Genomic DNA, 25,442 nt, shown 5'->3' with positions numbered 1-25,442 from the left:
CCTGTGTCTGACTTCTCTTTCTTCTCTAGAGAGTTTTCCCCATCTCCTCCCCTTTGTCTCCCTTCCTCACTGAAATCCTGTGAAGAAAAACAAGCAAAAAGTGGGAAAATGTGTTCACATCTAACACATGTGACTCTTGTTTCTAGTATAACACAATCCCATTAAAATCTCCTGCCTCCTGCCCCCAATAAAGCAAAGCCTCAAAACATAATAATCATATGCAAAGGGTGCTTGACTTGATCCCGACTTAGTACCCACACCATCTCCCATCCCTTTCACATAATAATAGAGCTCATTTCTTTATTGGTGCTAGCTTTTTTTTTTCACTCCATGCTTTATTTGTGACACACTATAAAAATAATGAACAAGAAAGGAAAGCTCCTAACCTTCAACCAGACCTTATGTCACTTGAGGATATTTCACAGTATTTCTAAGAATTTTTTTTAAAACAAAATATTGCTTTACCATAAGCAAAATATATGTCATTATATATTAATCCCTTTCAAGTCATTTTCAGGCTCATTATCTTCTGGATCCTCTCAACATACTTATAAGGAAATGTGGGGAATAGAAAACGGTTCTTTTAAATCACAGAAGTTGGAAAAGGGACCCTGGGGAATAAAGAAATTGAAGGAGTTCACACAGCAGATAAATATCGTCCAGAACAGGTTCCGAGCTCTGTTGTTTGCTAGAGACAAGCATATTCTTGCCGGAAGCCACACTCCCAGTGCCCCTGTGACATTCAGACCTGAACCAGGCATATGGGAGAGGAAATAAGTCTCTCTCTCTTTCTTTCTTTATTTTTTGAGAAGACGAGGCTTCTAATGGGGACAGATGCTGATTGGGAGCAGCCCAAAGTGAAACACACTTCCTCTTCTCAGCTGTGCCACACCTCCTTGTGTCTGTGCTGGATGCCCAGCCCTGGAAGCGGGGCACTGAGCAGGCGCCTGGACCTTCCTGCTTAACAGGGGTCTTTGGCTCCAGGCTGCAGTCCAGCTGGGACTTTTTGGCAATCCTAGTCACAACAGGGCTTCCCTGGTGGCTCAGATGGTAAAGAATCTGCCTGCAAGGCAAGAAACCTGGGTTCAATCCCCAGGGAAGGGAAGATCCCCTGGAGAAGGGAATGGCAACCCACTCCAGTCACAAAAGGAGGAAGCCTGCCCTCAGCCTCTCAGAGACATTTATTCACACTAAGATCAACATTACTTCCTCTCATAACGCCTGGGCCGTGGCCCCAGTCATCTTCTGTCCTGAAGTGCCCTGCTCATTCCAAGCACACACAAAATGAATGAACATGTCCGCAAAGCCTGTCTCTCAAAGACAAAGCCTTCAGCAGAAACTAGAAGGTGCCGCAGCATGTCATCCTACTACGCCATCCCTTGTTGTAGGAGCACCCAGGAGCCTGACCCCCACTTCCGGGAAGCTAGCGAAGAAGGGGCTGATGTGTGCCCACATAACCCTGCCCAGGGTGCAACTGAATGTTCCTTCTCCAGCATCACTAACTAAGTCAGATTTTCAGGTGAACCTTTCTTATCTGGGATTCTGTGGGCCAGAATTGTGTTGCCACAATTTATGATTCCAGAAGAATGTGCACATATTCTCCATCACCGCAGACACTAGATTGAAAATGGAGCTAGAAGGGGTGGTGCGAGTATGTCTTTGAAAATCTGAATGAGTGGGGGTACGGAGAACCCTTGGCCTTGGGAAGACTCTGGTGCATAAGGTACTTGATATCTCTATCCTGATGGGGAAAGTTTAAGGGACTTTCTAAGTTCATGTGCTTTCAGACCTGCCAAGGGGAATAGTTATGATCAGACTCCCTACTTCCTTCTCCACTTTCCTTAAACTCCTTCTCACCCTACTTACCTAACACTTTCAACCTAGAAAACCTTGAGTCTGACAAGAAGTGTCTTAGCAAACTGTATAATCTTCACAAACTTACAAACCCTCTCCATTTCCTCCTCTGTAACTAAAACACACTGCCGAGGATGTCAATATAATATGGGAAGGGGTCATCTCAAAGTGAAGAAACAGATGCAGGCTGTAAGGACAAGATCTCCACACACTATCAGAGAGGGAAGAAGTTTGAATCTGGAACTGAAGACAGTCTGGGGAAATGTCACTAACAACAAATCAGATACAAGGATATCTTGGCAACAAGCATGAATGTACCACCAAAGTTCCTTCATTTCATCCCTTCCAACTTCCAAATCTTCCCCTCTAAGGACACTTATGGAATTTTGGGATGGAATTGAACATATGGAAGGAAAATGCAAAACAGGCTCCACCAGGTACCAGATACCTCTTGGGAAAATTTAACCACATGAAACATCACTGAGGATCCCTTAAAGCTTACAGTCCTCCTCCTAGGGACAGCATAGGGCAAGTAGGCGAGTAGGAAAACGGGAGAAGGGTCTCACCTGTTCTGGCCCCTGGAAGCAGATGCGGCAGAGTGGGGTCCTCATGCCACTGTCCAGGCTGCTGCCCAGTGAATAGCGATCCTCAGCCTTCCCTTTACAGAAGTCATCTGACGAGGCACTGCTGAGCAGCGAGACAGGTGGCTCTGTGGCTGGGCCACCCCAGTCATCTTCCACAGAAGGTGGCAAAGGCGGTGGAGGTGGCAGGGGAGGGGTCTCCCTGCTCACCCCTTCTCGAGGGCCCCTCCAGCCTGCCCACCCCCCGGCACCCAGAGCCGGAAGGGTGTTGTTGTTGGCCGCCAAACCAGGGGGCTGGGGTTCCCCGTGCATGGGCAGGGGCGCTGGAGGGGGGCGCCGCAGGAGGAAAACCTTCAGGTCATTGAAGAGCATACGGCAGCGGCACTTGAGTAGACCCTGGTGGCGCAACATCTGGGGAGCTGGGGTGCACAATCCACAGCAGTACCAGGCACAGCAGCACCACCACCACCAGAGCAGCCCACTCAGGGGCATCAGCATGTGCCCAGTGGAAGCAGAGAGCCCAGCAGGGGCAGGTGGAGTCTTTGCAGAGGATAGGATGGTCTGGGGGTCCACAGTGTATCTGTGTTATGATGGAGGGAGTCTTCGTTCTTGCTGACTCCTCTTACATCCCCTCCAAGTAGCAAATAAATGACTCCCGGGACTGGCAACTGAGAGTCACTGGTCCTGAACTCTACCTGGACAGCCCAACAAAAAATTGTCTTGCCCCTCCTACCTCTACCCAAACCTTAAGCTTTCAGCATATCTCCCTCTTTGCTTTTGACCCGGTAGCACTGGTACAGGCAGGGGGCTAGGAAAAACAGTTGAGGATGGGCTGTTAGGGCCTTGAGATCAAAGCCTGACTGTTAGAAAGTTCCCTGGGAAGAGGCTTATTGGGTTTTTCTCAAATTCCCAGGCAGTGGGAAATTTCTTCATATAAAAGGGTGAGGAAGGTTATCAATAAAATTTGGAGTGGACTGAGCTGGGCTTAGAGCAAACTAGCTCAGTGAAGAATTGAGGACTGCATGTGCTAGAGAGAAAAGAGAGTTTTCCTTAGGTAGTAGGAGGTTGGTTTTGAGGGCCTGGGGGCGGTGAGGAGGGGAAGAGAGGAGGTTGGGAGAAGTTTTAATTCTCCTGGGCAGAAAACTGGGGCAATTAACCTCCAGAAGCACCAGAGTTGCTTTTAAGAGAGCAGTGGGTGGTGGGGAAGAGATCCAGGTGATACTGGGCAAGGGGCTTGTGCTTTGCCTCTGCAGCGGAAGGGCTGCACAGAAGAGGGGAAAGCCAATTAGGAAAAAAGAGGTGGGAAAATCAGGGACTGGGGACGGGGAAAAGAAAGGGAAAAACAGAAAAGATCGTTTAACCCTTGCAGAGCCACCTCCTTCCTGAGCGTTAAGATCCTGGCTAGAGGAAGGGTGTGTGTTTGGGGAGTGGGAGGCAGTGGAGCAGAGATAAGGGGTAGAGAAGAGGGGCGTGTGTGTGGGAGGGAACTAGGGGGAGTAGTTACATGATCAGAACCCCCTGCCCAGCCCTATGGCAGTCTGTAAACCCTCGGCCCCCTTCCCTGGCTCCATCAAAGGTCCCTTGGGGCGAGGGGCAAGGGGCGGTAGAAGGGCAGGTCCGGGCGGGTGAGTGGCCTCGCCTTCTCGGGTTGCTCCTCTGGGCCGCTGTCGCCCTCCTCTCTTTCCGGATCTGCCCGCGGCCACCGATGCTGCTGTGGCGGTGGCGGCGACTGCTTGTCGGTGGCGTCCGGGTGTCTCCGGGGCGGGGGCCGCTCCGGCTCGTCCTCTGGCTGCAGCTCGCCGTCCGACGCGGCCAAGACTCCCGGCTTCATGATCCTCCGCCTCCTCCTCCTTCCCGAGGGGCCAGCTCTGAGCCCCCGCGCCCAGGCAGCGCTGCCATGCAACCAGAGGCGAGGCAGGCGTAGGGGTGGGGGCGGCTGGGGAGTGAGGAGTAAGGGTAATAAAAAATGAAATAATACTAGTGAAATAAGAACAATTCGGTTCTCAAATAATCAGGAAAGAGCGCTTCTAGAGGGGAGGCGGAGAAGGGCGGCTGCCGGGTCTTCACGGCAGCTCTGCCCCTGCTACCCCCACCAAGGGCGGCCTCGGTCGGCTCTCTGCGCGCCCCCCCTCCAACCCCTCCCTCCTCTCCTCTGCCTCTGGCTGGCTGGCTGGGCTCGCTGTTGCTACCTCTCTTCGTAGAAGCAACGAGGTAAGGCTTGTTTGCAGTACCAGCTAAGGGTGGGGAGAGGGGAACGAAGCAGCGTGGCCGAGGTGGGAGGTAGCCAGCACTTGGCTCCTGCTGGGTCCTCGAGACTCCCCCAAAACCATGTATAAATATATCTCTTTGAAAAGGCGAGAGGAAGCAAATCAGATTCCAGGCTGCTGCCAGGTGTTGTCTCGTCTTCCGCCGTTGCTCAGCACCCGCCCGCCGCGACTGCTGCCCCCCTGGCTCAGTTCCCAAAGGGGTGGTGCTGGAAGGGAGGTGGCAGGCGGTAAGCTGACCGTCCGAGGTCTGGAAGCAAGGTTCCTGGAGCAGAGAATCGGCTCTCAGCTCTCTCCGCCGCCGCTGCTGCATTCAGCACCCTAGGCGAGTGGACAGCTCCCACCCAGACCCAGAGCGTCACGCAAGTGGGGGCCTGACGCAGACGCCGGGGAGGGATTGAGGAGGCAAAGAGACTAGAGGGAGAAGGAGAGAGGGGAGAAGAGAAGCACTGTTCGAGGGAAGGGGATGGGGAGGGACCAGGCGAAAAGGAAGGAAGGAGAAGGAGGGATTTAGGAAGGAAAGGAGGAGGGAGCAAAGTGGTGGAAGAGAGAGAAAGGCAAGTGGGGTGGAGGGGAGCATTCTGGTACTAACGCGTACATTTCCCCCCAGCTTGGGATAGTGCGTCAGTGTGGATGGCACCGCTATAGAATTTCTTCCTGCTATACACTGTTACTGCCCCCTCAACTCACATACACAGAGACTTCTACATCTCAACCAGAGTCCCATTTCCCTGCTCATATAAACGTCTGCAAGCTTTGAAAGACAGAAATTTTTGTGATTCTTGCACTGATGCTGGGATTTGATGGAGACTAAGTCCCTCACATGACTAGGAACTCATGAGAAGAAAATATTTCTAACAGGGAGAGATGCTAACACCATTTTTGCCAGTTTTTTCTAGAATATAAACTTCTAGACAGAAATTTTTCTGGGTCCATTTAAATTCTATGTGCCTAGGTCAGTGATGGCATATGGTAGGTACTTAATACATATTTGTTGAGTGGATTACAACCACTTTCACCAAAGTCATTTGTGTTAGTTGCTCAATCGTGTCCGACTCTGCAACCCCATGGACTGTAGCCTGCCAGGCTCCTCTGTCTGTGGAATTTCCCAGACAAGAATACAGGAATGGATTGCTATTTTCTTCTCTGGGGTATTTTCCCGACCCAGGGATCAAACCCAGGTCTTCTGAACTGCAGGTAGATGCTTTACCATTGGAGCCATCAGTTCAGTTCAGTCGCTCAGTCGTGTCCTACTCTTTGCGACCTCATGAATCGCAGCATGCCAGGCCTCCCTGTCCATCACCAACTCCCGCATTTCACTCAGATTCACATCCATTGAGTCGGTGATGCCATCCAGCCATCTCATCCTCTGTCGTCCCCTTCTCTTCCTGCCCCCAATCCCTCCCAGCATCAGGGTCTTTTCCAACGAGTCAACTCTTTGCATGAGGTGGCCAAAGTATTGGAGTTTCAGCTTTAGCATCAGTCCTTCCAATGAACACCCAGGACTGATCTCCTTTAGAATGGACTGGTTGGATCTCCTTGCAGTCCAAGGGACTCTCAAGAGTCTTCTCCAACACCACACTTCAAAAGCATCAATTCTTCGGTGCTCAGCTTTCTTCACAGTCCAACTCTCACAGCCATACATGACCACTGGAAAAACCATAGCCTTGACTAGACGGACCTTTGTTGGCAAAGTAATGTCTCTGCTTTTGAATATGCTGTCTAGGTTGGTCATAACTTTCCTTCCAAGGAGTAAGCATCTTTTAATTTCATGGCTGCAATCACCATCTGCAGTGATTTTGAAGCCCAGAAAAATAAAGTCAGCCACTGTTTCCACTGTTTCCCCATCTATTTCCCATCAAGGAAGCCTAAAACCATCATTACTCCAAGCCATAGACCTCTTTCAATTGTAATCATAAGAATCAGAATGATATTACAGCCTCATCTTAACCAGTGTCTCCAGCTTCCCCTCTATTTGAGCCTTTCACTGAGCCACTGACAAGAAATAATTTGAGATGGATGTTAATTTCCTCTCTTATTTCTACTTCTGACTCATGTCATCCTACTCCATCCTTCTCAATGAGTTGCTAGTGAATAGAAAAGTGTCCTTAAATGTGAAGAAAAAGGACAATTTAAAGTGGTCTGTACAAGTACTTAGTACTTAGCAGTTGTGGGCTTTGGTCATTTAAAACTTAGGATTGCTTTCTTGCCTTTCCTCATAATGAATCCCTCCCTCTTCACCCTCCATGCATGTGCGCATGCGTGCACACACACACACACACACACACATACACTGCCAAGGTCATAGACTTAGACAAACTACCCCAATGAGTCATCTCCTTTAAAAATGCTGGAGCCATAGACAGAGTAGCATGCAAAAACCTCCGTTTCAAAATATCATTGACAGCCCTATGAGTTGCAAGAAAACTATCCCTTTGTTGCCATCTCCTTCAGTGATTCTTTCCTACAAGTTCTAAGGAACAAGGATGTAAGTATGGGTCTTGGTTAACCCAGGGTGGCTACTTGCTTGAATCATGCCTCAAAACCCACCACAGATGCTGACACCTGGGCCAAGGTGAATAGTTGGAAGAGGATGGTGCTGTTAACAACTCCAAAATAATATGTATTTTACTGATATGAACACAACTACTGTGCTACAGAAAAGATTTTCTTTGCTTAAAAAAATCCATCTTATCTCAAAGAAAATTCTCTGTGCTCCACACTTCCTTGTGCTTGCCTCTGACATTGTGCAAATTAGTCTTTAATAATGATTTCATCATATATTCATCTCCTTTTATAAGACTCAGAAATCCTTGAAGGCAAGAATCCTTGAAGGCACCTAAAGTCTTCTGGGTGATCAAGAAACTGAATGTTTCAGAAAATTTTAAATTGTTTTTAAATTAAAAATAAATAAAAATTAAAAAGAAAATGAACAACGAGTGATGGATGGCCTATTTGTTTCAGTGAAGCTATCGTATTTTTCCTCTTTATCCTAGGCACACCTATGTGAATGCTCTCATACATGACTGAATATCTGTTTTACCCAAAACTGAGTTTCAGGGTTTTATGCCAATAAAACACTGGCTCCAAGTATGTCATGGTAGTAAATTGGGGCGGGAGATACAAAAGCCATAAGAAGCTTTACTCAGAGTCATTGAAAGGGATGATATCCATAAGAAGACTGTCTTTTCCAACTCTTCCACTGACAGCAAAAAGATTTCAGAAAGAAATCTTTTTCAAAAAGAAACAGAAAGCTGCTAAGGGTGGGAAGCAACAAGACTGTTTTCAAAAAACCTGGAAAGCTTGAAAGTTCTGTTTTGAACATAATGTAAATCTTGAAAAATGCCTCACTGAGTCAGATTCTTCTGCTACTAATGATGAAACAGGAGTTGTGAGCCCCTTAAGAATTAAAGTCATAGATCAATGGGTCTCCATTTAAGCATTCAAAAAAACACATTTACTAAACACCAATTATAAGTAAGGTATTGTGTTGGAAGATGTGGGGAACATAAAAATGAATTGATTGAAACTGCATCCTTTAAGGTCTAGTACTATAAACTTATACAAAATCATAATATGTTGCTAAGTCACTGTTGTCCGACTCTGTGCCACCCCATAGACGGCAGCCCACTAGGCTCCCCCATCCCTGGGATTCTCCAGGCAAGAACTCCGGAGTGGGTTGCCATTTCCTTCTCCAATGCAGGAAAGTGAAAAATGAAAGTGAAGTCGCTCAGTTGTGTCTGACCCTCAGCGACCCCATGGACTGCAGCCTTCCAGGCTTCTCTGTCCATGGGATTTTCCAGGCAAGAGTACTGGAGTGGGGTGCCATTGCCTTCTCCACATAATATGTTATAAAGTAATAAATACTACAAAGGTATTCAAATTTTGAAAAATGTTTAGAAATAGGAGGTAATTAATGCTTACACCCTGGCAGCAGTTAGGAGAGGTGGGAGGAGGTGGAGATGCCAGAGCTGTAGGAAAGCTTTTTTTAAGAAGTGACATTTGAACTGAGTTAATATGTAGAATTCAGAGGAGGGAAGTATATTTCTGGCAATGGGAATGCTGAAATACTTTGATTCTTTCATTTGCCTGGAGTGGAAGGTGCTTGAAGGTAAGTAGCTGGAAGTAAACTTAGAAAGGCAGACTGAAGCCAGGTTACAGAAGGCCCTGAATGCCACTCTGGAGAAGATTTATTCATTGACCAGGTACTTGTTTTAATGGTTTTAAAGATTTGGAGCTGAAGGTGAAGGGCAGAAATAAACTTTATCTCTTAGCAGGTTAATTAACTGGATGGGATTTCACTGCTAACAGGTGAGAAGCAATCAATATTTTTCATTTCACCTCAGAAAGTTCTCTTCTCCTTAATAGATTTATTCTTTTAAACGAGGTTGTTTTCAGATATATTTCATTACATACAGGGATGCTGGGGGTCATATGAATTAAAAGAGTAGAAGAATGAGAGGCTCAAAGGAATAGTCTTCAGGAAGAAATATTAGGAGATGCAGAGATTCAGAAAAGACTTATTACAGAGGCCATTGCACTTTTTTCAGCAACCAGGGGAGCCCTAAAGGGATGCCAGCTAGTAGCTATTGTTTCTTTTCCTAGACAAAGTACTCAGGGTGGAAGGCATTTTACAGAGGCTAGGGGGAAAAAGAGATCCAAAAAGATTAGGTGACTCTGTGCCTAAGATCCGATAGCAAAGTAAGGGCTAAAACTTACACATCTTCTAATCCTCAATACAGTTTGCTTTCCACTAATGTACAGTTTAAATACATAATCCCTTTATAATTCCTCAAGAATAATTGCAGAATTACTGTTATCATGCAGATTATTAATAGCTATCATATACCAAGCCACATATCTTTTGCAAATGTACTTATTAAAAATGGGAATTCCTTTATGTGGCAGCCTGGATGGGAGGGGAGTTTGGGGGATAATGGATACATGTGTATGTATGGCTGAGTCCCTTTGCTGTCCACCTGAAACTACATTGTTAATTGGCTATGCTCCAATAAAATAGCAATTCTTAAGAGCCACCCCAAGTCTACTGCACATGAATTTTGGGGGGAGCAACCTGAGAATCTGCATTTTAACAAGTGCCTTGCCCAAGTGACTTTTTGATCCTCAAAACTCCTTAGGCGGTAGGTATTTTCCATACTTTGTGAATGAGAAAACCAAGGCTCAGAAAAACAAAGTTTAAAGTTATAAACAGTTGGTGATCAGCAAAGGCAAGATTCTGATTGAGGCCTAAAGTGTATGGTCTTCTTATGATGCAACGTTGCCTTTTAAATTAAGCTTCCAAGGGCCATATAGAATCCCCATATTCTTATTGTCTGTCATACTGTGTCCCATGTCAAAAGATAGTTCAAAACAAAGGCTAAGGTGTGGCAGGCAGCTTCTAAAAGGGGCCCTAATGCTCCCCATTTCCTGGTACTCATGCCCTTGTGGAATTGCCTCCTTTGGCATGTGGGCTGGACTCAGTGACTTGTTTCTAATAAATAGAATATAGTCAAAGTGATGGAATGTCGCTTCAGAGATCAAGACTGTGACTTGCCTCTTGTTGTCATTCTCTCACTGGCTCTCCTCACCTGCTCACTCTGATGGAAACCAGACGCAACATTGTGAGGTGCACCATGGAGAGGCCCACGTGGCGAGGAACTGAGGGCAGACAGCCTCCAGCCAATAGCCAGCAAGGAACCAAGGCCCTGAGTCCAACAGCCCACAAGGAACTGATTGCCAGTGATCACATGAGTGGGCTTGGAATCAAGTCCTTCACCAGCTGAGCCTTGAGTCTGGGTAACATCTTGATTGCAGCCTCATGAAAGAACCTGAGGCCCCAACTAAGCTGTGCCTGAATTCCTGACTGATGGAAACTGTGAGATAAATGTAGTTATGTTAAGCCCTCTCTCTGTTATCACAACCCCCACTCCAACACACCTCTATAGAGACATTCACCTCTCAACCAAAGTCCATTTCCCTGCTTGTAAGCATTTTGAATAGACATTCACCTTCAAGTCTTGGAAGAGATGAAGTTAAGGAATCTCTCATTTGAACTTCGGCACTTGGTGGAGACTAATTCCCTCAGGACTAAGAACTCTTGAAAAGGAAATGTTTCAAACAGGGAGTGAGAGGCTAGGATCATTTCCTTCTATTTCCTCTTCTAGAATTTAAGCTCCATGGGGCAAGAGTCGGCGAGGGGGGTGGGGAGGGGGCGGGGGTTGCTTTGTCTTGTTTTAATGTTTTGGCTTTGGTCCATTTTGATCCCATATGCTTAGGTCAGTGATGACATGTAGTAGTAGCTGCTCAATACATATTTGCTGAATGGATTATGACCACCCTGACCATCAGCATAGCCATTGTTACCATGACTCTTTCAACAGTGGATTTTAAGAATCCAGAGTAATATTACAGGCCCAGCTTAACCAATATCACAGCCTCCTTGTCCAATAAGGAATAATAAGGAATAATTTGAGACACTAATAAGGACTAATTTGAAATGGAAATTTTCTCTCCTATTCCTGCTCATGACTCACGTTACTTTACCCTATTTCTCTCAAGGGGTTTCTAGTGAGCAGAAAAGTGTCCCCAAATGTTAGAAGCATATTAAGTTTTGGAGTAATTTGTTCCATAGCAATTGGTAACTCATACATAGGGCACTCAGTAACGGTGCCTGTGATTTCTGTGCCCCAAAGCACTCTATTCAGACCTCAGATGGAGAGTTTGATCATTCACAAGACAATGCAAGTATCCATGTGAGCAATCACCGGGAAAAAGAACTGTTTGAGTATGCTTCATTGATAGGCTGAACTTAAGACCTGGGAGAATGCCTCTTAAGCCTTAGTGTGCTTTAAAGATCAGCTTGAATGCATGCTAAGTCACTTCAGTTGTGCCCAACTCTTTGCAACACTAGGGACTGTAGCCTGCTAGGCTTCTCTGTCCATAGGATTTCCCAGGCAAGAATACTGGAGTGGGTTGCCATGTCCTACTCCAAGGGATCTTCCTGACTCAGGGATTGAACCCACATGCCTTATGTCTCCTACAATGGCAAGCAGGACCTTTACCACTAGTGACACCTGAGAAGCCCAAAGATCAGCTTGGGGGCTTGTTTAAAGTGCAGATTCCCTGGGTAGATTCTCATTTCCAGAGATCTTGACTTAATACGTCCAGTATGGGGCTTGGGTTGCATCTTTTTGTCTAGTTCCTCTTGAGCTCCACTGTGCAGAACACTGGCTTAGAAGACAAAGTTCAGAATCAGGACCTCACCTTCCCACCATCAGCTGCCATGTGAGCAGGGCTGGCCATTCCCCGGCTCTGAGTGGATAATTCTTCTCCAGACAAGAGAGAGTTAAGAGCGAGTTTCAAATCAATATCAGAAAAAGGCAACGCAGTGATATGGGAAAGGTGCTGAGAAAAGATTTGTGCCTTTACCACTGGAATCTAGACCGTTGTTGGTGACAGGAATTCAGTAGGAAGCAAGACGGATGAAGACTTTGCTGTCACAAAGTTCACATCCTAGTGTGGAAAACAGATAAACAGACAAATAAATAAAACAAGTAATTTCATACAGTGATAAGCGCTATAAAGAAACTTAACAGGGTAATGTGATAGGGAATGACTCACTAGCGCATGCATTGGCTGGAAGGAAATAGATGGGGAAGACAGGGAAGGCTTCCTGATTTTAGACCAAAGAGGTGAAATGCAACTAATGATGCAAACATCTGGGGTGGAATGTTTCAATCAGAGAAGCCAGCAAGCATAGAGCTTGAAGCGGAAATGATGTAGCATGTTAGGGGAACAGACAGAAGGCAGGTGTGACTGGAGATGAGGGAATGAGTGGAGGGGTGATGGAAAATGAAATCAGAGAGGAGGACAAGAATCATGTCATGCAGAGTCCTGAAACAATGGTGAAAGATTGCATTAAATTCTAAGTGAGCTGGGAAGCCACTGAAAATTTTTAAGTAATGGATTTCCATTTTTTAAAAGGTCACTCTGTTTGCTAAGTAGGGAGTGGATTAGATGTCTACCATTTCTTGAACAATATGTTAGACACCATGCTGAACACTTTATATGCTTTGTCTTATTTAATCTTCACAAGAAATTTATTGGTTATATAATATTTTCCCCATTTTAAAAGAGACGGAACTGAGGCTCAGAGAGTTTAGTAACTTGCCCAAGATCAAACAGTCAGTGTGTGGTTATGGTGCTTAATAACAATGGTCACCAATATTTCTGATTCCCTTCCCCTTCCTGGATACATGTAAAACTATAGTTACCATCTCCGTTTGCAATTGTGCAGGGTTTTGTGGATGATGTTGCCAAGGGATTGTGACTTCAAGTGACAAGATATTCCTGGGATGACACATTGCAGAGCTGGCATGTGGTCCTCAGTGCCTGATTTCTTTGTCCCTGAACTCACAGGAGCATGTGTCAAGATGGGTGTGCCATGAGTCCAAAGCAGCCTGGACCACTGAGTCACCACATCAAGGCAGCTGCCTTGCAGAGTCACTGAGACTTGCAATGTCTTGCTGAGAAGACCAAACAAACTTTCATTGTGTTGAGAAACTGAACATGTGGTGCTGTTTGTTATTTCAGCATAATGTAACCTGTCTTGACTGAAACGAGAGTGAAGTAAGGATCAAAATCAAGTCTTTCTGAACCACAAGTCAATATCCTTAACTACCAGGAAATACTGCTTCTCCTTACCTCAATATTCAGGAGACCTCTTAGATAAAGGCATGGCCTTGGAAAGATGAGAGAAAGAGGACCTAAGGAAAAAATGTAATCCTTAGGAGGACAACTACTGGAGAAATAAAAGAGGAAGGCGATTAGCAGAAAGTCATGCTTGTGTTTCTTTTGCCTACTACATCAATAAAAAAATAATAAAGAAGATAAAAAAGAGGATGTCTTAGAAAAAAATATTTATACTTAGGGCATCAGGGTTTTTGCTGATGACTAAGAAATCTGAAAGAGATGGGAATACCAGACCACCTGATATGCTTCTTGAGAAACCTATATGCAGGTCAGGTAGCACCAGTTAGAACTGGACAGGGAAAATAGACTGGTTCCAAATAGGAAAAGGTGTACGTCCAGGCTGTATATTGTCACCCTGCTTATTTAACTTATATGCAGACTAGATCATGAGAAACGCTGGGCTGGAAGAAGCATAAGCTGGAATCAAGATTGCCGGGAGAAATATCAACGACCTCAGATATGCAGATGACACCACTCTTATGGCAGAAAGTGAGTTCAGTTCAGTTCAGTCACTCAGTCGTGTCCGACTCTTTGCGACCCCATGAATCGCAGCACACCAGGCCTCCCTGTCCATCATCAACTCCCACAGTTCACTCAGATTCACGTCCATTGAGTCAGTGATGCCATCCAGCCATCTCATCCTCTGTCGTCCCCTTCTCCTTCTGCCCCCAATCCCTCCCAGCATCAGAGTCTTTTCCAATGACTCAACTCTTCACATGAGGTGGCCAAAGTACTGGAGTTTCAGTTTTAGCATCATTCCTTCCAAAGAAATCCCAGGGCTGATCTCCTTCAGAATGGACTGGTTGGATCTCCTTGCAGTCCAAGGGACTCTCAAGAGTCTTCTCCAACACCACAGTTCAAAAGCATCAATTCTTTGGTGCTCAGCCTGCTTTACAGTCCAACTCTCACATCCATACATGACTACTGGAAAAACCATAGTCTTGACTAGATGGACCTTTGTTGGCAAAGTAATGTCTCTGCTTTTGAATATGATATCTAGGTTGGTCATAACTTTTCTTCCAAGCAGTAAGCATCTTTTAATTTCATGGCTGCAGTCACAATCCACAGTGATTTTGGAGCCCCCCAAAAATAAAGTCTGACACTGTTTCCACTGGTTCCCCATCTATTTGCCATGAAGTGATGGGACCAGATGCCATGATATTCGTTTTCTGAATGTTGAGCTTTAAGCCAACTTTTTCACTCTCCTCTTTCACTTTCATCAAGACGCTTTTTAGCTCCTCTTCATTTTCTGCCATAAGGGTGGTGTCATCTGCATATCTGAGGTCGTTGATATTTCTCCCGGCAATCTGGATTCCAGCTTGTGTTTCTTCCAGCCCAGCGTTTCTCATGATCTACTCTGCATATAAGTTAAATAAGCAAGCTGACAATATACAGCCTTGACGTACTCCTTTTCCTATTTGGAACCAGTCTGTTGTTCCATCTCCAGTTTTAACTGGTGCTTCCTGACCTGCATACAGATTTCTCAAGAGGCAGGTCAGGTGGTCTGGTATTCCTATCTCTTTCAGAATTTTCCACAGTTTATTGTGATCCACACAATCAAAGGCTTTGGCATAGTCAATAAAGCAGAAATAGATGTTTTTCTGGAACTCTCTTGCTTTTTCCATGATCCAGCGGATGTTGGCAATCTGATCACTGGTTCCTCTGCCTTTTCTAAAACCAGCTTGAACATCTGGAAGTTCATGGTTCACGTATTGCTGAAGCCTGGCTTGGAGAATTTTGAGCATGACTTTACTAGCATGTGAGATGAGTACAATTGTGCGGTAGTTTGAGCATTTTTTGGCATTGCCTTTCTTTGGGATTGGAATGAAAACTGACCTTTTCCAGTCCTGTGGCCACTGCTGAGTTTTCCAAATTTGCTAGCATATTGAGTGCAGCACTTTCACAGCATCATCTTTCAGGATTTGAAATAGCTCAACTGGAATTCCATCAACTCCACTAGCTTTGTTCGTGGTGATGCTTTCAAGGCTCACTTGACTTCACCTTCCAGGATGTCTGGCTCTAGATGAGTGATCATACCATCATGATTATCCAGGTCATGAAGATCTTTTTTGTACAGTTCTTCTGTGTATTCTTGCCACCTCTTCTTAATACCTTCTGCTTCTGTTAGGTCTATACCATTTCTGTCCTTTATCGAGCCCATCTTTGCATGAAATGTTCCCTTGGTATCTCTAATTTTCTTGAAGAGATCTCTAGTCTTTCCCATTCTGTTCTTTTCCTCTCTTTATTTGCATTGATCGCTTAAGAAGGCTTTCTTATCTCTTCTTGCTACTCTTCGGAGCTCTGCATTCAGATGCTCATATCTTTCCTTTTCTCCTTTGCTTTTCGCTTCTCTTCTCTTCACAGCTATTTGTAAGGCCTCCCCAGACAGTCATTTTGCTTTTCTGCATTTCTTTTCCATGGGGATGGTCTTGATCCCTGTCTCCTATACAATGTCACAAACCTCATTCCATAGTTCATCAGGCACTCTATCTATCAGATCTAAGCCTTTAAATCTATTTCTCACTTCCACTGTATAATCATAAGGGATTTGATTTAGGTCATACCTGAATGGTCTAGCGGTTTTCCCTACTTTCTTCAATTTAAGTCTGAATTTGGTAATAAGGAGTTCATGATCTGAGCCACAGTCAGCTCCTGGTCTTGTTTTTGCCGACTGTATAGAGCTTCTCCATCTTTGGCTGCAAAGAATATAATCAACCTGATTTCGGTGTTGGTCATCTGGTGATGTCCACATGTAGAGTCTTCTCTTGTGTTGTTGGAAGAGGGTATTTGCTATGACCAGTGCATTTTCTTGCAAAACTCTATTAGTCTTTGCCCTGCTTCATTCCGCATTCCAAGGCCAAATTTGCCTGTTACTCCAGGTGTTTTTTGACTTCCTACTTTTGCATTCCAGTCCCCTATAATGAAAAGGACATCTTTTGAGGGTGTTAGTTCTAAAAGGTCTTGTAGGTCTTCATAGAACCATTCAACTTCAGCTTCTTCAGCATTACTGGTCGAGGCATAGACTTGGATTACTGTGATATTGAATGGTTTGCCTTGGAGACAAGCAGAGATCATTCTCTCGTTTTTGAGATTGCATCCAAGTACTGCATTTCAGACTCTTTTGTTGACTATGATGTCTACTCCATTTCTTCTGAGGGATTCCTGCCCGCAGTAGCAGATATAATGGTCATCTGAGTTAAATTCACCCATTCCAGTCCATTTTAGTTCACTGATTCCTAGAATGTCGATGTTCACCCTTGCCATCTCTTATTTGACCACTTCCAATTTGCCTTGATTCGTGGACCTGACATTCCAGGTTCCTATGCAATATTGCTCTTTACAGCATCGGACCTTGCTTCTATCACCAGTCACATCCACAGCTGGGTATTGTTTTTATTTTGGCTCCATCCCTTCATTCTTTCTAGAGTTATTTCTCCACTGATCTCCAGTAGTATATTGGGCACCTACTGCCCTGGGGAGTTCCTCTTCCAGTATCCTATCATTTTGCCTTTTCATACTGTTCATGGGGTTCTCAAGGCAAGAATACTGAAGTGGTTTGCCATTCCCTTCTCCAGCGGACCACATTCTGTCAGAAAGTGAAGAGGAACTAAAAAGCCTCTTGATGCAAGTGAAAGAGGAGAGTGAAAAAGTTGGTTTAAAGCTCAACATTCAGAAAACTAAGATCATGGCATCTGGTCTCATCACTTCATGGGAAATAGATGGGGATATAGTGGAATGTGTCAGACTTCATTTTGGGGGGCTCCAAAATCAGTACAGATGGTGATTGCAGCCATGAAATTAAAGGACGCTTACTCCTTGGAAGGAAATTTATGACCAACCTAGACAGCATATTCAAAAGCAGAGACATTACTTTGCCAACAAAGGTCCGTCTAGTCAAGGCTATGGTTTTTCCAGTGGTCATGTATGGATGTGAGAGTTGGACTGTGAAGAAAGCTGAGCACCGAAGAATTGATGCTTTTGAAGTGTGGTGTTGGAGAAGACTCTTGAGAGTCCCTTGGACTTCAAGGAGATCCAACCAGTCTATTCTGAAGGAGATCAGCCCTGGGGTTACTTTGGAAGTACTGATGCTAAAGCTGAAACTCCAATACTTTGGCCACCTCATGCAAAGAGTTGACTCGTTGGGAAAGACCCTGATGCTGGGAGGGATTGGAGGCAGGAAGAGAAGGCGACGACAGAGGATGAGATGGCTGGATGGCATCACTGACTCGATGTATATGAATCTGAGTGAACTGCAGGAGTTGATGATGGACAGGGAGGCCTGGCATGCTGTGATTCATGGGGTTGCAAAGAGTCAGACATGACTGAGTGCGTGAACTGAACTGAACTAAAGAAATTAATTGTGGCTGCTCCTCTTTGAAAAATAATTTTGCAAACCATCTCTAGGGAAGAATAAATGGAAATGCTTTCTGCCTTGGAAGAAAAGCTCTAAACTACCGCCCTTCCACCTGCAAGCAGGATAGAACCTCCATTTGGGTCACTGTCCCCTTTGTGGCCCACTTCTTGGTTCAATAAAGAGAATTTGTTGGGACTTCCCGGGTGGTCCAGTGGTTAAGACTCTGCCTTGCAATGCAGGGGGAACAGGTTCGAACCCTGGTCAGAGAACTAAAATGCCATGGAGTAACTAAGCCCACATGCCTCAACTACTGAGGCTGCATGCCACAACGAGGGAGTCCACAGGCCCCAATGAAAGATTTCACATGAGGCAACAAAGACCCCATGTGCCACAACTAAGACCAAACACAGCCAAATAAATAGATATATGCATAAATATTTATTTAAAATATTTATTATTGTTAATTTAAGACTGTTTGTTAATCTTAACCTCCTTCTCCTTTCAGCTTTATATCACTCATCATTCCCAAATCCTGAGGATTGGCAAACCATGTCTCTGTGTCTAAGTTTGGAAAGAACTCAGATAATGAGGCCAGCATCCCCATATCTAAAGGCACTTTATGTAATAAATTGCAGTCTCCCATGGGCTTCCCTGGTAGCTCAGCTGGTAAAGAATCCATCTGCAATGCAGGAGACCCCTGTTTGATTCCCAGGTCAGGAAGATCTCCTGGAGAAGGGATAGGCTACACACTCCAGTATTCTTAGACTTCCCTAGAGGCTCAGCTGGTAAAAAAAATCTGCCTGCAATGCAGGAGACCTGGGTTCAATCCCTGAGTTGGGGAGATCTCCTGGAAAAGGGAACAGCTACCCACTCCAGTATTCTGGACTATATAGTTCATGGAATTGCAAAGAGTGGAACACGACTGAACGACTTTCACTTAAGGTTGTAGGAAATCTGAGTTTAAAGAGATTATATTGGAAACCAAGATACTAAAAATGACCTCATTTTCTTTACTTAAAAATATAATAATACTTTCTACCAGAAAGTGAAAAGTGGAGAGTGAAAAAGTTGGCCTAAAGCTCAACATTCAAAAAACGAAGATCATGGCATCTGGTCCCATCACTTCATGGGAAATAGATGAGGAAACAGTGGAAAGAGTGTCAGACTTTATTTTGGGGGCTCCAAAATCACTGCAGATGGTGACTGCAGCCATGAAATTAAGAGACGCTTACTCCTTGGAAGAAAAGTTGTGACCAACCTAGATAGCATATTCAAAAGCAGAGACATTACTTTGCCGACTAAGCTCCGTCTAGTCAAGGCTATGGTTTTTCCTGTGGTCATGTATGGATGTGAGAGTTGGACTGTGAAGAAGGCTGAGCACCAAAGAATTGATGCTTTTGAACTGTGGTGTTGGAGAAGACTCTTGAGAGTCCCTTGGACTGCAAGAGATCCAACCAGTCCATTCTGAAGGAGATCAGCCCTGGGATTACTTTGGAAGGAATGATGCTAAAGCTGAAACTCCAGTACTTTGGCCACCTCATGCGAAGAGTTGACTCATTGGAAAAGACTCTGATGCTGGGAGGGATTGGGGGCAAGAGGAGAAGGGGATGACAGAAGATGAGATGGCTGGATGGCATCACTGACTCAATGGACGTGAATCTGAGTGAACTGTGGGAGTTGGTGATGGACAGGGAGGCCTGGTGTGCTGTGATTCATGGGGTCGCAAAGAGTCGGACACGACTGAGTGACTGAACTGAACTGAACTGACCAGAAAAAAGAAGGGAAAAATAAAAAAGGATTGACCAAGAAGGTGGCACCTATTGCCCAATATTCATATACCTATGGATGAGAATACAGAGTGCCTGGTCTTATCTACATTCCCAAGCATGTCTACAAACTGGGAACAGCTATGAGAGGATTTGCTAATTAGTGTCATGTTTACACATTTATTGTCAACTTTAATTACTTGTTTATTAGAACAGAGGCTTCCCTGTTTATTACCATCATTATGGTGTGTCAGTAAGAGATAATGTTTTTGAATTTCACAAGTATGTGTGAATTGCACAAATCTTGCCAGCCCTAGCTAGGACTGTCAGTGAAAATGCTCAGAGAAGATCATTCTCAAGGAGGCACAGAATCTAATATTCACTAATAAGGAGTTATCTTGCCTGAAAGAACTGCAAACATTCCCCTAAGCAAGGAATTTGCAGCAAGATCCTTCTTACTTCAGTTCAGTCGCTCAACCATGTTCGACTCTTTGCAAACCCATGGACTACAGCACGCCAGTCCTCCCTATCCATCACCAATTCCCAGAGTTTACTCAGACTCATGTCCATTGAGTCAGTGATGCCATTCAACCATCTCAGCCTCTGTCGTCCCCTTCTCCTCCTGCCTTCCATCTTTCCAAGCATCAGGGTCTTTTCCAGTGAGTCAGTTATTTGCATCAGTTGGCCAAAGTATTGGAGTTTCAGCTTCAGTGTCAGTCCTTCCAATGAATATTCAGGACTGATTTCCTTTAGGATGAACTGGTTGGATCTCCTTGCAGTCCAAGGGACTCTCAAGAGTCTTCTCCAACACCACACTTCAAAAGCATCAATTCTTCGGTGCTCAGTTTTCATTATTGTCCAACTCTCACATCCATACATGACTATTGGAAAAACCATATAGTCAAAAGCTTTTTGACTAGATGGACTTTTGTTGGCAAATAATGTCTCTGCTTTTCAATATGCTGTCTAGGTTGGTCATAACTTTCCTTCCAAGGAGTAAGCGTCTTTTAATTTCATGGCTGCAGTCACCATCTGCAGTGATTTTGGAGCCCAAAAAAATGAAGTCTGACACGGTTTCCACTGTTTCCCCATCTGTTTCCCATGAAATGATGGGACCAGATGCCATGATCTCAGTTTTCTGAATGTTGAGCTTTAAGCCAACTTTTTCACTCTCCTCTTTCACTTTCATCAAGAGGCTCTTTAGCTCTTCTTCGCTTTCTGCCATAAGGGTGGTGTCATCTGCATATCTGAGGTTATTGATATTTCTCCCGGCTATCTTGATTTCAGCTTGTGTTTCTTCCAGCCCAGGTTTTCTCATCATGTACTCTGCATAGAAGTTAAATAAGCAGGGTGACAATAAACAGCCTTGACATATTCCTTTTCCTATTTGGAACCAGTCTTTGTTCCACGTCCAGTTCTGACTGTTGCTTCCTGACCTGCATACAGATTTCTCAAGAGGCAGGTGAGGTGGTCTGGTATTCCTATCTCAGAATTTTCCACAGTTTATTGTGATCCACACAGTCAAAGGCTTTGGCATAGTCAATAAAGCAGAAACAGATGTTTTTCTGGAACTCTCTTGCTTTTTCCATGATCCAGCGGATGTTGGCAATCTGATCTCTGGTTCCTCTGCCTTTTCTAAAACCAGCTTGAACATCTGGAAGTTCACAGTTCATGCACTGTTGAAGCCTGATTTGGAGAATTTTGAGCATTACTTTACTAGCATGTGAGATGAGTACAATTGTGCGGTAGTTTGAGCATTTTTTGGCATTGCCTTTCTTTGGGATTGGAATGAAAACTGACCTTTTCCAGTCCTGTGGCCACTGCTGAGTTTTCCAAATTTGCTAGCATATTGAGTGCAGCACTTTCACAGCATCATCTTTCAGGATTTGAAATAGCTCAACTGGAATTCCATCAACTCCACTAGCTTTGTTCGTGGTGATGTTTCCTAAGGCCCACTTGACTTCACCTTCCAGGATGTCTGGCTCTAAGTGAGTGATTACACCATTGTGATTATCTGGGTCATAAAGATCTTTTTTGTACAGTTCTTCTGAGCATTCTTGCCACCTCTTCTTAATATCTTCTGCTTCTGTTAGGTCCATACAATTTCTGTCCTTTATTGAGCCCATCTTTGCATGAAATGTTCCCTTGGAATCTCTAATTTTCTTGAACAGATCTCTAGTCTTTCCCATTCTATTGTTCTCTATTTCTTTGCATTGATCCCTGAGGAAGGCTTTCTTATCTCTCCTTGCTATTCTTTGGAATTTTGCATTCAAATGGGTATATGTTTCTTTTTCTCCTTTGTTTTTCACTTTTCTTTTCTTCACAGCTATTTGTAAGGCCTCCTCAGACAGCCATTTTGCTTCTTTGCATTTCTTATTCTTGGGGATGGTCTTGATCCCTGTCTCCTGTACAATGTCATGAACCTCTACCCATAGTTCATCAGGCACTCTGTCTATCAGATCTAATCCCTTGAATCTATTTCTCACTTCCACTATATAATCTTAATGGATTTGATTTAGGTCATACCTGAATGGTCTAGTAGTTTCCCTACTTTCTTCTATTTAAGTCTGAATTTGGCAATAAGGAGTTCATGATCTAGCCGCAGTCAGCTCCCGATCTTGTTTTTGCCAACTGTACAGAGCTTCTCCATCTTTGGCTGCAAAGAATATAATCAATCTGATTTCGGTGTTGGTCATCTGGTGATGTCCGTGTGTAGAGTCTTCTGTTGTGTTGTGGGAGAGAGTGTTTGCCATGACCAGTGCATTCTCTTGCCAAAACTGTATTAGCCTTTGTCCTGCTTTATTCTGTACTCTAAGGCCAAATTTGCCTATTACTCCAAGTGTTTCTTGACTTCCTACTTTTGCATTCCTTCTCACTTAGCACTAATCCAAGCTTCTGTTGAGCAATGTTAGATGGTTCATTGATATGCATGTTCTTATTCCATTCTCTACAAAGGTCTGCATAGTCAAAGGTATGGTTTTTCCAGTAGTCATGTACGGATGTGAGAGATGGACAATAAAAAAAGGGTGAGTGCTGAAGAATTGATGTCTTTGAACTGTGGTGCTGGAGAAGGCTCTTGAGAGTCCCTTGGACAGAAAGGAGATCCAACCAGTCCTTCCTAAAGGAAATCAACCTTAAATCTTCATTGGAAGAACTGATGCTGAAGCTGAAGCTCCAATATTTTGACCACCTGATGTGAAGAGCCGACTCATCGGAAAAGACCCTGACACTGGGGAAAGATGGAAGGCAGGAGGAGAAGGGGAAAACAGAGGATGAGATGGTTGGATGGCATCACTGACTCAGTGAACATGAGTTTGTACAAACTCTGGGAGATGGTGAAGGACAGGGAAGCCTGGTGTGCTGCAGTCCCTGGGGTCTCAGAGTAGGACACTGCTGAGAGACTAAACAACAACAAATTCCTTTCTCATCACAGCTCTCTAATGTAGGGATCAGTGGTCGCATTTTCTAGATAAGGAAACCAAGACTCGGAAAGATCAAGCAGGCTGCACCGTGGGACATACCTAGGATCCAGATCCAGGCCTTTCCTCCTACAAAGTCTGTGCTTTGTTTATTCTATATAGTCATGCATACACATCCATTTGTCACCTAAGTGTATTGGGAGAGAAGGTTGACTAGGCTAGTTTTTCTGGAGTACATAACTACAGGGGTATATACAAAGGGGATTGCTGAATGACAGGACCAGGAGAGAGAGATAGTCTTGAGATTAGAGAGGCAGAAGAGTGACAGCATGTTAAAGTAGGGAGATGGTGATGGGAAGAGGTTGTATGATTTGTTGAGGAGGCTTCCCTGGTGGCTCATGTGGTGAAGAACCCGCCTGCAGTGTGGGAGACGACCTGGGACTGATCATGGGGTTGGGAGATCCGCTGGAGGAGGAAACAGCTACCCAGTCCAGTATTCTTGCCTGGAGAATCCCCATGGACAGAGGAGCCTGGCGGGCTATAGTCCATGGGGTCGCAAAGAGTTGGACATGACTGAGCGACTAAGCACAGCACAGCATTTACTTATACACTGAACTGCATAAATTTTAAATGGATAGTAAATAAAGTTCCTGAATCCAATTCCCCTGTGTGTGTGTGTGTGTATGTGTGTGTGTGTCTAGGTTTCACCACCACAACAAGCAGTTCTCTGACACCAGTGGGCTGTCTGAAAATACACCTCATTTCTGACATTATCTACCTGGAGATAGCATCAAATGCCACAGGAAAAGGGCCCAGTCCCACAAGACTGCCTTGAGATGTCAGTCACAAGGCTAGGCTGTTAACCCTACTTTTGACTGACTGACTATACATCAGAGGTTTCCACAACCCCCTCCTAAGATTCAATTAATTTGCTAAGATCATTTACAGAACTCAGGGAAATCCACTTTTCGTTGGCTTACTGATTTATTATAAAAAGGATGATAAGGGATACAAACCAACAGCCAGAGACACAGAAGGCAAGGTATGGGGGAGGGGAAGGGAGCTTCCATGCCTTCCCCAGAGGCACATCTCTCCCCATATCTCTATGTATTACCAACCAAGCAGCTCTGCAAACCTTGCTTTTTTTTTTTTTTTTTTTTTTGAGTTTTAAAGGAAGCTTCATTACATGGTCATGATTGTTTCAATCCATTGGCTGATGGCATTGACTCAACTGCAAGGTTCTCTCCTGCCCAGAAATCGAGGGGTGGAACTAAAAATTCCAGCCCTCTAATCACTTGTCTTCTTCTCTTGGCAACCAGCTCCCACCCTTGGATAGGATCCAAAAGTTACCTTTTCTGAAGTGTTTACGGGAACTGAAGATAAGAGACCAAATATTATCCTGCTGCCATTATCACTCAGAAAATTCCAAGGGTTTATGGAGTTATGAGCAAGGAAGTGCGGATGATGACCAAATATCTGTGAGAAATAGCTCATATTTCATATCTCTTCTGATAGGCCAAATTTTATCTTTCCTACAAATCACAACATGGCAGATAGCTTAAGGGATTTTGACACACTTAGATCCTCATGTAACAACTTTCTGTCAATAACCACATCTGATCAGAAGGTGTAGAAATGATAACTACGGCAGGGACTGCAGATACAGTTTTTTTAACTCCAGGTGACATTCTTTAGAACATGATATTATAGCATGCACATGGGTGTTTTCACGTTACATCATCTTCTTATGATTTATAGAACCCAAGTCTCCCTTATTTTGGAAGGTCTGTGAATCCAGATGCTCAAGGTATATGAGATACAAGGTGACATAAACCAGGATGCGATGGGGTTTCCTTGTGTTTATATTAATTCCAAAATTCCACATCACATCACAAGCACAGTTAAACTTTTGTGCTATCCCTGAAGGGGAGAATTGAACATACACTGTGAATCCCCCAGGGGAAAGAAGGTATATAAATTCAAGGTTTTATTATTGCTACATATGTATCTAAAAATCAATATTTCTATCTGTCTGGCTATCGATCTACATGTGCACATTGGCTGGCCATTTAAAACAGGCTTTTTAAAAAGCCACATTGCATTAGCGAGCTCTCTGTTAAAATGGGTTATGCATATGTACATGGCTAAAGGTTACAGAGTGTGGGAATCATTGTATACTGTAAACCAGGGGAGTTTGTAGTATAAACACAGATTACCTTTCCATTTGGGGCTATGTTTGTATTTGTACATCTCAGATGCCCATAGTCACGTGTCACTCGAACAAGATAATATGTTACAAAGAGGATGGGTCGGTGGAGGGCTTCTCTGCATGAGAACAAAAGCCCTCATGTGGGGCCAGATGTAGGGTGGCCATATCAGGGACACATCCAGAGGATCCTGGGGAATCTTCTGCTGAGACCACCTCCCCCTTTGTCCCAGCCTGACTCTGAGCA

At 44.4% G+C, this 25,442-nt stretch overlaps 1 protein-coding gene across 1 annotated transcript in view; it reads right to left on the bottom strand.

Moving 5' to 3' along the window:
* Positions 1 to 5,030, bottom strand: part of MARCH4 (membrane associated ring-CH-type finger 4) — a 120,103-nt gene extending 115,073 nt beyond the window's left edge. Inside the window, exon 1 of the mRNA XM_005676518.3 lies at positions 2,421 to 5,030. Coding sequence (XP_005676575.2) covers positions 2,421 to 2,933 — 513 coding nt within the window. The 5' untranslated portion in view covers positions 2,934 to 5,030. The remainder of the gene's footprint in view (positions 1 to 2,420) is intronic.

The sequence above is a fragment of the Capra hircus genome, chromosome 2 (assembly GCF_001704415.2).
Source record: "Capra hircus breed San Clemente chromosome 2, ASM170441v1, whole genome shotgun sequence".
Lineage (NCBI taxonomy): Eukaryota > Metazoa > Chordata > Mammalia > Artiodactyla > Bovidae > Capra > Capra hircus.
Note: the sequence above shows the minus strand (reverse complement) of the source record. Positions and strands in the feature narration are given on the sequence as shown.